Here is a 17,737-nt window from a genome sequence, read left to right as displayed (position 1 = left end):
CATCTTGAGACAAGATCATTTTTCACAACTTTATTTTTTTCCAAATTGTGCAAAAAATACAAAACCCTCCATTGTCTGTATAAAGCCAGACATATATATCCCATTACGCATCATAGACAGATAGCTTTACATCAAAGAAGACAATTTTATAAAACACAAAAGTATTTACAGTAAACAATTTCCATAGCTGTACAAAACCCAAGATTTTCCCTAAACAAATTTTCAATTTCAAACTAAACGCTGTGGCAGGACTGAGGTAGCCGATATAAAATAAGAAAGCGACAGAGAGCAGGCAGTGTGGTGAGTTAAACTGGCAACATTAGCTCGAAGGAGAGACTGATTGGAGGCATGTGTGCTTGCATACTGATGTTTACATATTTTAATTGCTATAAAGTTTGAAAGAAGCATATAAGCCAGAGAGTGGGGACTCGCAGAAAGGTTGAGTCAGGTGACTGAGCAGCTGGAACACTGCAATGCCAGCCTGATTCATATGTGAGTATTATCATTCTGTAATTTTGCTATGCAGTAGGGGTTTACAGATCAGGAAGCCCTATTTGTCTTCCAAATCATTTCTTTGTGCATGAACTGTCAAAGTTTCACTAGAATTACTCTTGGCAGAAGCCCACTCTGGATTTGATGCATCCTCCCCTCAGTGAGAAAGGAAAAGACTTTATGAACATTTCACTATTACAGATGGGAGGATTAAACATTTCCTATTATTACTATATGATTGTATTTCACTGAGTATGCAGGGCAGAATGATGCATGCTTGGCTGTGATGTTTTTTTAAGTGTACTTTGGAACAATACTCTTTGATTAGAGGTGTTCTGTGAGACCAGCCCAACCACCACACTGGACGCTCTCTGCCTGCACACGCACTTGGAGCCTCAAAGGGGAGAGAAACACTCTTACAATGTTTTTGCACCTCTACCAAGATGTCTGCACACTATTGATTCTGGACGGGATTGGAAGGGTTGTTCAGGAAAGGTTTCTTTTCCTTGGAGGCGTGCCTCTCCTTCCCCCTCTCTTTCTCCTTCCTCTCTCCCTACTCAACGCATCTGTCTGTCCACGGTGAGGCTCCTCCACCCAGCCAAACAGACCCACTCACACCACCCACTCACACAGCAAAACCAGGATGGCAAGGAGTCTTGATCTCTAGGCAAATAAAATAGCATGAAAAACAAGTAGAAAAGAGAACACTGAACACTGAAATGCTGAAAGATGGGAAGCTTAATAAGAAATAATTATTTTTAAGAAATCATAAAATCTGTACAAAATGATTAAATATAGATCGATCAATATACATTCCTGTGTATGGTGATCATCAATGATTTACATTTGAATTCATAAACTGAACAAAAATAATTTTATAAAAAATGAATTTTGAAAAAAACATAAAATTACTTAATTTGATTTCGGACGTACATATTTTATGACATATTAAACCAGCACTGCTGTTAAAATGTGATTGCAATCACACAGTATCTTTGTATCAACTGTGTGCTAAAAAACTAAACCTTTCAGAAATATAAACATCTGCAGTCTAAACGAATGAGGGATGAAGGAACCTTCCTTGTTTGGTCACTTCCATGTGTTGGCCAATCTCTTATCTTTAATGTAAAAAGTGCACTTGTTTGACTAGAAGTGGAATCCATTTATCCTGCACAAGGGTCCCATTCCTCCCCAAGTGGACTGAAGCCAGATAATGATGACTGCTATGGTAGCACAGTACATGGACACTTCCTGTCCAGAGGGCCTCAGAGAGTCTCCACACTGTTTGGGGGATGGATAGGAGGTTCCGTACATGTACTTTCACTCCCGCACAGCGAAGACACGGAACGAGCCTCCCTCATGACTGCTCTTACTGAAAAGCCGAAAGAGAGAGAACACACAGGAAGACATGACATTACTCACTGCAGAAAATGTATTAGGAAACAGAAGCACAGGATGGGATGACAACATACACAATCTAAAGCATAAGAAACGCAAGCCTCAACCAAAAAGGGAATTTAATAGACCTGTTTTAACCATTCTGGTCTGCCATTTAATATTTGACATGCTATGCCCGGTGCCTTTTTGGCCAGTGGTTGTGGCTCTGCTGAATAAGAAGCTATTCTAATAGTGCACAGGGGACTCGTATTGTGTCGTGAAATAGCCTGGGACGTATCTGGAAAGCATGACTCAAACACTGGCTCATTGTTACCTATGTTGCTGCCCCACTCACCATGACTGACCCCTCCAGCAACCACTATTGACTTTTGTGCTTGGCTTGATGGCTTTGTTATTAATTCATTAGTGGAGTGGCCTTGAAGCTCAACCATCTCTGCTAATGTCAGGGTAACAGTGGCCTCAGCTGGCACCAAAACAACCGCAATTATCTGATACAGGGGAACCACTGAGTCAGCCACCGACAGCTTTTCCATCCACAAGTTACTGGATAGGGTGCGATTATTTCCTTGTTAATAAGTGCCTGACCACATGGGCATCCCATGCATTATGGTTGCATCACATAAACGGTGTATCTTTCTGTCAGGGCAACGGATCCGCTTTAGTGCCACTCATTGTTATGACTTTCTTGTTTGAGCTATCGTGTTACCATTGGGATGGGGAGCTACTAATTGAGGTGCAGATCAATCAGGGCTGAGCTCAGGCTGTTTGATTTGACTGCTGGATTCCTCTCGTTGCTCCGCATGGGTTTCTGCCCATGCAGCAACTTCGCGCACACCACTGAGAACTGAGGCTAAAGTAAGCAAAGCGTCCATGTGTGGTCCGTCCACACTCGAAAACCACACCATTACTCTTGCGCCCCTACGTGCCAAGCGCGGAGTTGGCCCTCGAGAGCCCCTAAGTGCCCAGGCATCTGACCATGGATTAGAGACAGACAGAGAGAGGGGGGAAAGGGAGAGAGAGCAGGCACCTCTCTGACTGGATGCTGTTCTTCAGGGCTCCCACATAGCTCTTCTTTCTCTCCAGGGCCAGGATGTCCACGGTGCCTCCATCATCCTTGATCACACCAGCGTGGATGGCAGCCCGGCAGATGCTGGAGCTCTGTGAAGGAAACAGGCTTTGTTTAATTCCAACCAATCACCACCAGTGTCTCTCCACGGGCTCTTTTATCAAAAGCAAGTAAAAAGTACATACATACATACATACATACATACATACATACATACATACATACATACATACATACAAGGTATATATTTTAGCACCCTAAGAGACCCAGTAGCTATTTGTTGTAAGTGCTCAAACGGTTTAACCATCCACAATGTAGATGGTATTTCACTTTTATCCAAAGCAACTTACAAAGGCATCCTGCAGTGACAGGGTCAACCATTTACAACCTGGGTCAACCAACACAAGGCTGTGATGCTAACCACTGTACCATCATAGATGTAGATGTTTCAGTCAGCTTCCTCAGAACAGTTAGTAAGTGTTCACACTTGGTATTGTTGGCGCCTCATTCTATCAGTTGCGTTACAAGAATGTTACAAAATGCGTACTCCCTGTTCACTGAATGAACACGCTCCCCCCACCTCCACTTGCAATCCTGGCAAATAAGGGCAGTGGCCTTGGTTCCAAAGACATGACCTCAGCTGAGGGGGAACCCAGACCGCTGACATCACTGGTATTAGGGGAGTAAGTGCCTGCTTTGCACCGGATCACTGCAGAGGCCCTCCACCGAGGCCACAGCCCAGGGGCGTGCCAGGCGCCTGGGGCCTTGAGTCAGTGCCGGGTCTCCTGTCCTGTCTGACAGTGCTGGCTCCAGCCTGGTCACACCCACAGGTCTTATCACACGCCTGCAAGGCTCATTCAGCTCCCTGGAGGGTCACATTCTTTCCCAGGACCATTCCAAGCCACCCCGACGAGCCCCCTCTTCCCAGCAGCTAGTTGTGTCACGATGCTCTTCTCTTATTTTCGCAAACCCATTCATTTTTTGCCCATCTTCTGGTGTGGTGGGTCTGTGAACACTGGATTCAGGCCCCTGAAAGAGAGTTTGGGGATTGTTTGAGGTCTCTTGGGAGCGCACTGATGTGTGGCCAGTTGGACAGCAGTGCGGCTTTTGCAGTGGAATGCTGCTGGAATAGCAAAGCCAAAAGGCAGGAGGTTCAAGTGAGGGCAATGAGTTCGAACAACCGCGTCCACTCACACGGGGCAGTTAAGTTCAGAGAATATGGAGGGCTTGCCATTATTTTAGCAAGAATTCTATGCTTTCTTCTCTACTGACAGCAGCTTATGGAGAACATATCTCTTGTAAATGGAATTGAATATGGTCCTGTTGTGAAAGAAACATCAGATGACATCTCAATTTTGCCGCATATGACACCAAGACACCATTCCTTGGGATGACGTTTTCAGAGAGGGCTGTTATTCCACCCATCAGTCTGGATAACTGGTTCAAATCCAAACCATCGTTCCTTTCCCTGTTCAAAGCCAAACATCTGAGGACAGTTGTTCCATCAGTGGGGAAAACATTTCAGAGAGAGTCTCTGAGCACCTCTGAAGTATACTCTGCTTAATGCAGTGGTTAGAAATCTAGTGCTAATACAAACTCAAACATTTTCTGGTCCATATTTGGACTGGTTTGAAACTCCAGTGATTGAAGATGTCCCATGTAAGGGCTAAGGTAAATTATGATGATGCAGTATCTGGATGGCCCCGAGCAGAGGGTCTTATGTAAGGAATGAAATGACAAATTACAAAAGGATGGTGGTGAGTGGAGGCTTCCCTCACAGCAGAGGGGATTTGGATTTGGACCCAGTGCAGTCCAGTCCCAGCCTTAGTCATCGCTTCCCCGGGGCCAGCAGTGAAGCAGTGAGCCCAGCTCTCCAGATCAGCAGCGAGCAGCTGGATGCGGTCAGCCACTTCTGTCAGAGACATTACTGGCCACCGCGGCACTCCGCTGCCCTGCTCACGTTCCATACGTGTTTTTGCGCTGTCAGAATGTTCAGAAGCATTCTCGCGGTCGCCCGCCCGCCATAGAAAAACTGCACGGCCTCTTAAGTGTTCGTTGGCGCTTAACAGCCCCCACCCCCTCCAACCCCCATAAATCAGGTCATAGCTAATATCCATATGCCCTCAGAATCCAGCCAGGAGAGCCAGGTTTGTACTCACATCAGTGTAGATGCTGTTTCCAACCACTGGAGCCCAGTAGGATGGCTGGTTCCTGCAGTTCGCGGGACAGAACATCCTGTCGAGAGCACAGGGGATACAGAGGATCGTTGAAAAGGGACAGAATGAGTATCAATACATTTACGAGCTCGGCAGAAGCTTTGCAGCATACCTGAATCTATTTGTGGGTTCTAGTTTGAGCTATATACTCAATGAGGACACGGAAATAAAACTATGGGCAGTTTGGTAGGTAAGAAACATTGAGGCTTATCTGGTTTTGATCTCTGGTCTGAGGGTGGCAAGTTAAGGAAAAAATTCCATTGAGGTGCACTCTGATTATCATATTTGTTTGTTTTTTTAAGTCCAAATATAAATATATACCTGGGGCAGTTGGTATATGGCTTTTTGTATGAACATATCTCAGCTACTGTAGCATAGCAGTCCACTGACTTCCCTGTGAAAAAGGAGGGGAAAATATGAGATATTGTGAGACAATACAGTATAACCCAGTTTTATATAAAGTGAAGAAGGAGAAGGCATGCTGTTCAATCTGATTAAAGACACTTACTCTCTACCCTCGCCACAACAAATGCATTGGCAGGTTTGTATTTACTGAAAAAAAGAAACATATATGAGATTATGAGTTTCATTCATCTTAGACTGTACAGCAGTTTTGAAGGCACATTACTGGTGGTGACTCCAGTCTGTATACAGGGGTACCATCATTTTCTCCAGCATTATTTGACCTAAAACATACCTGAAAGATTCAATGCCATTCTTTGTTGACTTGACGAAGAATGGTAGCCTGTCCTTCCTGGTAATGTCCACTACACCTCCATTGTTGTCTATGACCCCATAGTGCATTGCAGCACGGCAAATGCTTGATTGCTGGAAGACAAGACCATTTGCTTTTAGTGAAAAATGCCTTTGAAGGGTTACACACAGAATGTTATTGGTAGGGGAACTAAGTAGAAGACTTACCACATCATAATACAGTGTACCCCATACTTTGCCTTTCTTGTTTAAGCAGTTAGCAGGACACTTATACCTGTTCAGGGCATTCAACAAAATGAGTATGATAGCAGGATATCAGACCAGGTGTTTAAAGAGAAAGTATTAAGTATACTGACCTATTGCAGGTAGATCCTCTGCACTTGTCTCTCATCTTAGTCTCACATTTAATATTTTGGGCTGCAAGTCAATACAAAGCTATATTAGCCTTCAATGTTTTTAGTGTTTAAACAGTTATGGGCAGTTTTCAACACAGTCATTCAAACACTGATACTAGAACTCTGGCCAAACTTACCCAGGAAGGGCGTAGACCCTGGCGCTGAGGGCTTGGATGCAGGCTTCTTGGGAGCGGCGGGTCTTGGTTTGGGCTTTGGTTTGGTTGTGGTCACTCGTGGCTGGACTGGCACCTGCGGTCTCTCCACCTCATTCATATCCTCTGTCTCAGGACGCTGGGCTTCTCCTGTTCAAGAGAGATGGACCAGTCAGACCAGCATACACGTCATCAAGCATACAGGCAACAATGCAAAACCTCTCAGACACAATGGCTTTTCATAGGTTTTGCTACAATGACACTAAGATACAATCGGCACCACAATCACCACCAACTCTGGAGGTTTGCTCCTCACTCACCCTTATAACAGAGGTTGTCTCTGCATCCTCCTCCATAAGTCGGTGGGCACTGGGAGCACGGGCGGCCATGTTGGTATGGGGCCTCCCCGATCCAGTTTCCCCTAAAGAAAGAGCACAAATGGGAGTGTGTGATGAGTACCACTGCCTCGCTGTCACGGCTCTTTTCACATTATCACACTGTCCTCCACCTCTCCGAAGCCCGTGGGTGAAAACCCTCCCCACCTCCCCCCATTATCCCACTGGCAATTAAATCATCAGGGCCATCTGGAAAAGAAAAGCCTGGGTAGCCCATGTTGTTCTTTCCTTCACCTTGATTATTTTCCCTGCGGGTGGAAAAATGGTAGGCTCTCAATGTGTCATGGAAGGCTAACTGTGAGACAAATACTTCCATTTGAAATGCCTTTAGCATGGGGATAAACGTTGGCAATGTCGGCTAAGGTCAGTGCACAGGGTGTGGGAGGAAAGGCTCTTACTTGGGGGAGTAGTTGCACACAAGGTAGACTGCATTCTCCCAGATCTCCCCCCACACGCTCATCCGGGGACACACGTGCACAGCACACCCCACTCGGCTCGTAGTCGCCCAGACCAGCTACACACACATGAGGGAAACGTCCATTATTACTGATATTACACAAATACACAACTGTTATTGATATATTACATACATGATATAATTATAATATGTCTATGCTATATAAATGACTTTAAAGTCATGAGACATTCAAAAACACATGTGGATGTTTTCAATTATTTTTAATTCCTGAACCATTCAAACATGCACTCAGTTGAGCTGGAACATCTCGTTTTCACAGTTTATGGGAGTGGGGATGTTGAAGGAGCGGGACTGCTGAAATAGGAGTGTTTGTCTTTCACGATTGGCATGAGCGGACAGCGAGTCTCAACAGCTCTAATGGAGGGAGTCTTTTAAAACAAGCGGAAACAGTAACCAAAAGCCCTTCTCACACCATGCCCATCTCTCTCTCTCTCTCTCTCTCTCTCTCTCTCTCTCTCTCTCTCTCCATCTCTACTTTGCTCTCTCTCCATCCCTTTTCTTTCTCTCCTGCCATTCTGTGCTGTCAGGAAGTGTTTCCCAGACGATGCCACAGCGGGCAGATTGATGAGGCCCCTGAGGCTCCCACGGAGAGCAGAGAAGGCCCTTCTCACTGTGCCCCTGCCAGAGGAAGGAGATGGACCTCAAGTGTGACCGGAGAGCAGTTTATTTCCTGTGAACTTCTGTGATGTTTCTCATGATTCGCTACTGGGTCGCTCAAATAAAGCAGCCGCTCTCCTACAGCTCTTTGACTTTTGAGCTGTTTCCCCCCTTTTTCAATGCTCATGGAAATGCAGTGGGTTCACCAGGGGCAGGCCCATTCAGCGAGCCAGCTAGTTAAACTGCAGATGAATGAGAAATGCTTACTCAGTCCATTCTCTCTCTCTTTTTCACTCTCTCACTCTCCCTCTCTTACACGCACAAACATATACATACCACATAGTGGGTTTGCATCCAACCACACAAAGATGTCTGAAAGATTTTTTTCCCCTTCCTCTCACTTTCTCTCTCCCTGCCTCAGGAATGTACTTCCCCCTGTTGAGCCCGAGAGGCCACTGAGGGTGATGACTGAGAGACAGTGATTCAGCAAAGCTACCAGCCTCTACCATCACACTCTGCTACTTCTTGGACTGATAAAGTTAAGAGGAATATATAAAAATGCTCGTTAACATCTTATGGAAATGTTAGCTATTGTTGGGGTACCCTGACTGCCGAAGCATCATTCTCTGAAAACACTCTCTAAATGTGTGCATCTGAGGGGCTGCAACAGGGGGAGCGGGTGAACGGACTTGGCGATGTTCCCCGCGTTCCGGAATCTTCAAAGGAATCCAGGTCAAACAGGAAAGCGATCCACGAGTCTGGGAACGGCATCCAGATGCTCGTGACCTGGTTTCGGCAAGGGAGTCAGAGGGAGGGAGAGTGTTTTCACAAACCCATCCCAGCTACAAAGTAAAGTCTGAGGGGACAGGAGGCCAGCAGTATATTCCTCCATTCTAGTCTTTCCCCTCTTTTTCCTTGAGAAAGAAGGAAAGAGTAAAGAAAAGGAATGACGTGATATGGCCTAAGAGGTTCCACCTTTAGTTTGGAGCCCGTTTTATTGTTTATGTGCGCTTGTGAAAAGAGCTCTGCCTAGCTTAATTGGCTACACTGGGACGAGCTGCACCGCACATGTTGTTTTCAACAGCTTGCGCATACCTGAATCCGCACGTATGCAGGTCACACGTGCTCTGTATTAAACTCAGATGAGGCAGAGGATGCACAAGCATGTGCAAACAGAGACGCAAACAACACATTACCCACACGCTCAGGGACCAGTTTCAAGTTATCGTCAAAACAAGTATGATGTAGACAGCCTTAAAAGGGGCGGTCAGCGGTTCTAATCCAATACAATTTTTTTTTCCAATTCTGCGAATATCCTCTCACAGTCCACAAGCTGTCTGTTCTGTGTGTGCTCTGGAAAAATATCCGGTGTTCCTACACAGCCCTGGCTCTGTAATGGGAAACAAAGTGGCTCGGACCGAGTCACAGAACACTACTCCAGCCAATCAGCAACAGAGCTTGTTCATGCTCGTGCACAGAGCAGGGAGCAGGGGAAGGGGAGGGGAGATGGCGGAAAGGGGGCAGTGGACGCGAGAGGGATGGTAAATCTGGCACATGCTAACATGCTGAACTCCACATAATCGCATAATCAAGAAGGAGAGACTGCCAAGAACTGAAAAAGAAGTACTATAGTCAGGCAAGGGTGAAGAGCCGCGTTAACATCGGTGCGGCTTTCCATTGGTGGAAAGACCAGAGAGTTGAAAATGGATGTGGAGGTTGCTCTGTTTCTGCTTGACAGGTGGGTAACATTAGTTTTGCTATGTTTCACACAACCAATAGGTACATTTTGTCCTGTTAGCTAATGTTTGTGATAGCTTATTCCAACTAGTTAGCTAGCAAGCAGGTACCTATGTCACATTTGTGTCAAGTAACGTAAAATTACTTGCCCACAGACATTCGGCTTACTTTCTGATTTGCCAAGATATGCTGTTGTTGTGATGTTAGGTATAGTGGCAGGAGAGTTGTGGGTAAAGCTGTCTGGAGTTGGTGTGCTGGCTCTGGGAAACTGTCTCATGTTATGTTAGCTTTGCATCAGCAACTGGGGAGCATATCTATGTTCACAGGGTTCTAAGTTCCCAGGGTCCTGGGAGAGCACATACAGTATGTAGAACTGGGGAACATAAGACCCTTTGTCATGTTCCCATTATGTGCCATATAAAGTCACAAGCACCTAAAAACACAAATTTGGATTGATGCATAATTCGAAACGCTATGCTAGGTAATGTTACCTTCCATGTTAGCTTAGCTATAAACCTACGGTCCTCTATTCAATGACTGTAGTTTTGCAAAAACAATCTAAAAAACATTTTGGATGCTGTGTTTGTGTACTTGCATGTTGTTTGTTTCATATTATAATGTTTATTTTGCTTCAGCTATGAGAAAGATACATCCACTACCACGCCATATAAGGCCGGCACGTTTGCACCATCTCCACCACCTGTGTGGAGCAAGCAATGGCTCTCAGTGTCTGTCCGAAGGGTGAGGTAAACTGTTCCGATTAGATATTTAGCTTTTGATTCCTCTTTTTGTGCTTTACCTTTGGCAGCAGATTTGTCTTTTGGTCAGCTAGCTCAGTTGTTATTAAAATTACCATGGCAATGTGGGTCTATGAATTTGGGGGGCGGAGCCTCTGAAGGAGCACTGAAGGAGGTGTGTATTTGTTTTGCTGTTGAGTTTAAATATCAGCAATCTTTCTCCAGAATCCTTGAGTGCTGGTTCTGTTGATCTACTCCACAGCCTAATGGATGTCTTCCTCACCAGTCATTCTCATCTATAACTCACCTGGGTGTAGTGGGTACACATGGGGCCAGAGCAGCGGTCAGGGCACCAGGGATTGCACTCATGAGGATAGGGGTAGGTATAGTCCTTCACCTCATCATACCAGGCCTGCACATGGTAGGCTGGCGAGCGGTACCTACAGGTAAGGGTGGTGAAGGAAGACAAAAGATTAAGAAAGAGGCTCAGAGACAACCAGACACCAGCAAACAGGTAGATACAGGGCCACACTGGGATGAGATCCAACATGGCCTCCTTCTATGTGTGTGCTGACTTTATTGATTCCCATCCAATCCACCCCCCCCCCCCCCCCCCCCCTCCCCTTCAGAGGAGTTCCTGCACTGTCCTGCATAAAACAAGCAAACCCAAACAAGCTGATGCTCTCCCTGACAAATCAGCCGGGCGGCAGTGCAGCAAACATGCCTTTATATGGAGCTGTGGGACACGGATGGGCAGAGGAAATGAGAGAGAAGTGCTTGGATGTGTGTCAACTGATTTGCTGGGATGGAAGGATAAAGCGGGAGACAGAGGAAGAAAAAGAGAGAGAGAGAGGGAGGGAGGTTGGGGACCAGTTGGAACAGGAGAGTGGATTCCTGGGATGTCACCTGCTGTGGGGGTGAGCTCGATAGCTGGTACACATCGAAGCAGAGTGTCCCATGTACAAAAACAGACCCCTCTTTCTCATCCCCACTCGGATTCTGTCTCTCTCTCTCTCATTGCCACAAAGCACACACTCTCAATGAGAAGTTGCATAATAGGAATTGTACTTTATAGGCAGTTCCCTCTACAAACACTGTCCATGGCGTTCAATAAGGATCAGGGCCATGAGTGATGGCACAATGTGTGTGTAAAGGGGCCTCAGGGGGTGGAGGCCAGAGACAGCTGTATATCAAGAAGAGGTAAGGAAGTACAACAACAGTGGTGAATTCACATGGCTGGGGGCCTAGGACTAGGGGTGAAGGAAAAAAATATTTAAACAGTATTATGATATGTTGTGTGATAATGTAATATAAGGTAATTGGTTATGAAGGAATCTAAGGAAGGTTAGAAATCAAAATATTCCACAGTATACATACCAGAATACAGACATATTAAAGGATCATGATTTTGTGAAATAACCTACCTGCCCCAGTGCACTGCCAAGTTCTGCCCGATGGACATGAGAAGATCCTGGGGCCCATGGTCCCATATGCACTGCTCTGCCCAATGAGTAGCTGAACGCTCCAGCTGGTCATCCCACACCTGCACACACATACACACACACACACACACACACACACACACACACACACACACACACACACACACACACACACAGAGAGTGTCAGACAAAGTGCTCCAAAGGTGGCAAAGGCAAACAGAGTAAGCTGAAACACGTGGCTCTTCTGCAGTTCTCGGCTGCTGACCCCTACATACCAGCGCCTTCTTTTGGAGCTTCACGAGACAATGCATGTCTACGCCTATTTTTAATAAGGGAATTTTATGAGACAGTGCGTGAGGCAGGGTTCACATGACCACATTGCCTCCTGGTGTGAACCATTCCTTCACCACTGAGCTCCAAACGTGGCGCTCAAAGACAAGTCAAACGCTGACTGGCAGCCTGCACTTCAGAGCCTGGCTTCTCTCCGCTCCAAATCCACAGCAATCAGGGTTAAATTAGACACATTTCCCACTGTTTTGTTTCCTCCACCTTGTGGAAAGGAGCGAGAGGACAGACGGGAAGAGAGAGAGGCAGGCCCAGTCCACAGGCTTGTCTCCTCCAGTCACTCTCACTCTCCCACACATACACATACACAGATTAGACACACATATGCGTACACACACTAAGAGGAGAGTACACTGAAGCTCCTCTTGACTCAGTACATTTCCAGAGCCCCAGTGGTTAGCCTTCCCACACTTCCACAAACGTGCATAGATGCATAGACACCCACATAGCCACATTCACACACACACTACTTTCTACACTTCTCTCTCTCTCTCTCTCTCCTCCACTCCTTCACACACACACACACACACACACACACACACACACACACTCACAAACATACACACACAGGTTTCCTCTCTCCTCTCCAGAGGTGCAGAGCTGATCCAGGCCTCATGCTGAAACCCTCGCTTGTTCCCTGAGGCTGTCCTGGCCTCGACTGGACGGTGAAGGAATCTGAGCATGCAGCTACTGTATTTCTCTCCTCTGCACAAACTGCACTCGAGACCAACACACAGACACATACAATGTTAACTTATTACCTCAACTTTTCCACCCTACCTTTTACACTTCACTGTAAAAGCAGCCTGCACATGTTGAGAGAATTGGTACATTCCATTGTTTGTAGTTCATACTGTACAATGTTTTAAGCAACCAGTTGTAACAAGGACTTTACCTCAGTGTTACAACTTCAAGTCCCACAGTGCAATGTTCTTCTCCAGTCTATCCATAGGCTCACACTGCTCCATTCAGTCCATTCCCCCAGCCCCCCCCCCCCCTTTTTTGTGTGCCCACTGTGCCCTTAGTCCTGGCCTGGCACTGGTGCGCTGTCTGGCTCTCGCAGCAGGTAGCTTAGACTGTGTGTAATTATCTCTGCCGTAAAAAGAGCACCTCAGTGAGCTGGCCCAGCGCGAGGTGAGTTCATCTTTTCCAAAGAGGATTACACCAGTAAAATCAACACATCCCTTCCAATTAAGCCACGGGGGCTGAGCAGCTTACAGTGGCCAATAAACAGCCCCACAAGATTTATAGCATCTTCAATAAGGATGACTGAGCCTCGACCAGACTGGAGTCAACTGCACATGGAGCGACGCGGCTCGGCACACCGGCTCAGCACCTTCCCCAAACAATGACGGCTCCCAGTGCCATGGTCAACAAGTGAATTCTACTATTAGCTGGGATCCTGGCGTTTTTTTTGCCAGTCTTTCCACACAGCTTCAGGTTTTCACATCTAGGGTTCTCATTGCAACTCAACACTGAGTAAACTAGAGTAGAGAGAACTGATTGGCCTGACACTTGGGATTTGGCCTCTAATTTGTCAGCTGATTAGAAGCACCCCATGCTCGCCAGCATGCATACCAGCCCAGCTGAGTAAGACTTTGTGGACCTGGCCTCTGTGTTCAATCCACCACCACTGTCCCGGCACTGTATTAGGCATAATAAACGACATCGCCGTTCAAGTTTACATTCCAGCGCGGCAACCCCGTGGCTCTTGAGCTTGTGCAAGGACCCCACTTTAATAAGCAAACGATTTACAAACACTGAGATTCATGCCTCGTTGCCAAAAAGCTCGTTAAAAACTAGGCCCTCACTCTCACCATGTACTCCATGTTGGAGGCAGTGGGGTAGCAGCCGCCTCGCAGTTTGTTGTGCAGCTTGAGGATCTCCTCGCGGTCGGACCAGGGGATGGCGCGGCGCAGGCGAGTGTGAGGGTGAGCATCCGGGTCGGCGGTGCTGTTGTTGTCGGCTTCGTTCTGGTAGCGGCTCAGCAGCTGCTGCAGCTCCTTGGAGTCCGGCAGGAAGAGGGCAGCAGCCTGCCTAACAACCAGAGCCAGCAGGACGAGGGTGAACAGCCCGGGCATGGGGGCAGCGTGGGTCATCACAGTGTGTGAATGTGTGTGTGTGTGGGTGTGTGTGTGTGTGGCAGCCTCCGAGGGTTCTTTGTCTCTGCACAGACAACAGTAGGCAGCCTTGTCTGAGTAGGATTTCGCTTTCGCTCTTACCACACACTAGTAGGATCTAGACAGAGAAAACACACAAACAGACAGTGTGAACAGAGTAACCTGCAGAGACACAACACACAAACAGACACACATACACAGTGTGAACACTGAAGAGACACAACTCAGACATGTACGTATGCAGACGCCTGGGCGAGCTTGAACTTGTCTTTGTATGTGTGTCCACCAACAAGCCACTGTCAGACACTCATCAGGCCTAGACTAGTGTGTTTAACGTGAACTTTGCCTTCAGGCCCAGGTCAACAGAGTGACACAGGACACACAAGATTTCGATTCACCATTCACCACTGGCACAAAGAAACCAACCGCGATGACGGCAATAGTGGCATGCCCGTGTGAGTAAATCTGTGTGTAGCCTCACTGGGAAATAACTGCTGAAACCAACTGAAGAACTGCAAAGCCGTGTGAACAATCTCCTGTCCTGTATTGCTGTATAAAACCATAGCAGAATATCTCCAACTCAGTGAGTTCAATCTGAATATGGCAATGCAAATGTGCATGCTTACAAGAGGATTTGTGTTTTCCCTTCTCCGGCCTCTCACAGTCATCATTGGAATCGCCATGGTTCCTCAGACACTAAGCACTTCAATTGCATGTGATCCCCTTCAGTCTGCCCAAAGCCTGTTTCATTTGTGGCAGAAGAACAACAATCTCTCCTGATTTATTCGGAACCATAACAATAACTGACTGAAATCTGGCAGCCACCTAGCGCTTCATACTGTGCATAACACCAAGCAGATGAGGGGAGTCTTTTAATTAAAATCCATGTCCGCTCAGGCCATACTTTTTTGACTCTCTGATGGCGATACAACCTGGCCCAGAAGCCTGGGAAGCTGTGAAAAAAATTATGCAACTTGATCAAGTTCGTTAATTTTACACGACTGCAGAATGCAGAATCTTTGGGATTTAATCATCGTCTGGGAAGAGAAAGGATTCATACGGCCGAGAAAGCAGAGAGCCAAAACACAGGAGCAGCTCGGGTCATAAACTCCTCATTCTCATTAGAGTAGTCATCCCGCTGACCTCATACGAGCATCCTCTGGCTGACCCTGAAGAGTAACGCCAGAGAGGACAGGAGGAGGAAAAGAGAATAATAGGATAATAGGAACAGGGAATAAGAGTAGAGTAGATCAGAAGAGAGAGAAGAGAACATTCAAACAGTGAATGAGAGTTTCTCTTTTGTTTCTTTTTTTTCTGACAGGGAGGAGGAGTGGTGTGTGAGTGGTACCACTGTCTTGCGTACATGGCAAATGCCAGTGGAGAATAGCACAGACGGGGGCACATGCCAGCCTGCCAGTGACAGCCACTGCCTGCTGGCAGCGAAAAGTCAAACAACACCGGTCTTAAATCAGCCCGCTGAACAGGGCTCCATTAGTGAGCCAGAGACAGAACGGAGCCACTGCCATCACACCGCTTCCTCCATCCCACTCCCTCTCTCTTTCCCCCTCTCGCCCTCTCTCTCTCTCCCTGTCTGTCTCTCTGTTTGGTGGTTTGGAAAGGTTGGAGGTCTGACACCAGGTCGGCGTCCACACCCTGCCCCAATTCCAGCCACGCTGCGCTGGCCGCCACGCCCATCACCCGAGGAGCTCTACACCGCACTCCCCTTCACAGCCATTCTCATCTCTTTCATGAATTTTATACCAGTGTGTGACAGAGATCAGGTGGCCAGACAAACACACACGCGCACACACACGTGCCCATGGAATAGGTCAAAGAATCCATGTCCTCACATGCACACAAAAAAACTTTCTCCATATTCAAACTTTCTACACACCTTCACCACCGGCTTCACCAGGGTCTGTGGTATTGATGATTATATACACTAGCTGTTCAATAATGTCTGCTGCACCACGCAGACCAGACGCTATATGCTATATATATGCTATATATATGCTATAACTTCGCTTTTCCTCATGCATTCGGCAGACAATGAAAATTATGAACGGCATGGACATTTTATCTGCTGCCCTTAAACGTCCTCTCTGTGTGAGAGCCGGCATTTAAATCAGGATTTCTGCCGGCTGGACCACATGCGGATTTACTGCGCTGTGAATGAGGCACTATACCACCTCTGCACGGCTCCTTCTGCAAACTCAGCAGCTGAGCCAGCCAGACCTGAACCTGTGCACCTCCTGTGTCTCATCAGTGTGTGTATGAGGGCAACGCTAGCTTGGACCTGACAAGGTGCCAGCATCCCTCTGGTCCCGTTCATGTTCAAAGCAAGTGAGAGCAACTCTAGATTAAAGCACATGAAAATAGGATGCATGCCTTCAAAGCGAACAGAGGATAACAATCCTGCAGATGTGAAGCCAAAACAGTTGCAAGGCAGACATAAAAACAGCTTTTTCGTAGATTTTTTTTTAACAGTATAAGTTATAATGCTCGCCAAGGCAATCACAATAAACATTAAAACACAGTCAGACAGCTTAAATACACGAATATAAATGAATAACTTTTACCAGTGTCTGAATGATCACGGTTATCCTCAAAATTTCCGTCGATCTTCTGTCTCAGTGTTTCTTTACAATGACTAATTTCCAAATCTCTGTAGCAGCTTAATAGTTGAGCCAGTTGGTAACGGTCGAAGATATAAGCACAGGAACGCCGTGACTTCTGACTGGCGTTTGAGAGGTTGTTCACCGCCTTTTATAGTGAATGAGACCCTGGCTGTGGACCATGAAAAAAACTGCACTCATCCCGTTCACTCCCCCTGTGCCCCCTCAAGAAGGCTATGTTCCTGGCAAGCGCAGCGCTCTCTGACGAAAGATGTCGAAATGAAGACGCAGAGAATGTAAATCACTGGCGACCACTTAAGACGTCAAAGATTGATGCTCATCAAAACGAGCGTTATCTCTCCGGAGCAGATTAAACATCTAATACAAAATAGACAACAGACCAAGTAGAGCATCTGGTAAGCTTGGATTCGAAAACCTGCAAGGATTAATTATATTATATTATTTCATGGTGTTCATGTTCATGTTCATGTTCATATTATTTCATGGTTTAATTTGTTAGGACTCTTTATTTATTTGATTGATTGGCTTATTTCTTATTTTATTTGTTTACTTAATTAGTCACTTACTACGAAGAATACAGAAGAACACATTATCATAACGGACTGTTAATAAGGCTTTTACTTTACTAGTGTAATTTATTGAATTTGTTTCAGGTACAAAGGAGAGGGAATCTGACATTACAGTTGCCAGCTCTCACTGACATACTGTACCACAAACACACCAACAATCGCCAAACTTTCTGGAATGGCATAGTGAACCTTGCCTTGATAAAATGAGTTTACATTTCCACAGGTCTTAGCATACCGGTAAGTCTTGC

General features: G+C 46.4%; 1 protein-coding gene across 1 annotated transcript; it reads right to left on the bottom strand.

Annotated features, from left to right (window-relative positions):
• Window positions 1–15: 15 nt before the first annotated feature.
• Window positions 16–17,133, bottom strand: crispld2 (cysteine-rich secretory protein LCCL domain containing 2). The gene is made up of 15 exons (XM_031569512.2): window positions 16,864–17,133; window positions 13,982–14,402; window positions 11,802–11,920; window positions 10,685–10,817; window positions 7,227–7,342; window positions 6,754–6,854; window positions 6,419–6,583; window positions 6,243–6,303; window positions 6,094–6,160; window positions 5,870–6,000; window positions 5,681–5,724; window positions 5,494–5,566; window positions 5,116–5,191; window positions 2,918–3,048; window positions 16–1,864 (listed from the first exon to the last, which is right to left on the bottom strand). The coding sequence occupies exons 2-15, from the start codon at window positions 14,261–14,263 to the stop codon at window positions 1,813–1,815; spliced, it is 1,551 nt and encodes a 516-aa protein (XP_031425372.1). The 5' UTR covers window positions 14,264–14,402; window positions 16,864–17,133; the 3' UTR covers window positions 16–1,812.
• Between the last annotated feature and the right edge of the window lie 604 nt (window positions 17,134–17,737).

Source organism: Clupea harengus, chromosome 6 (assembly GCF_900700415.2).
Source record: "Clupea harengus chromosome 6, Ch_v2.0.2, whole genome shotgun sequence".
NCBI lineage: Eukaryota > Metazoa > Chordata > Actinopteri > Clupeiformes > Clupeidae > Clupea > Clupea harengus.
This window is presented reverse-complemented; position numbering and strand designations above follow the sequence as displayed.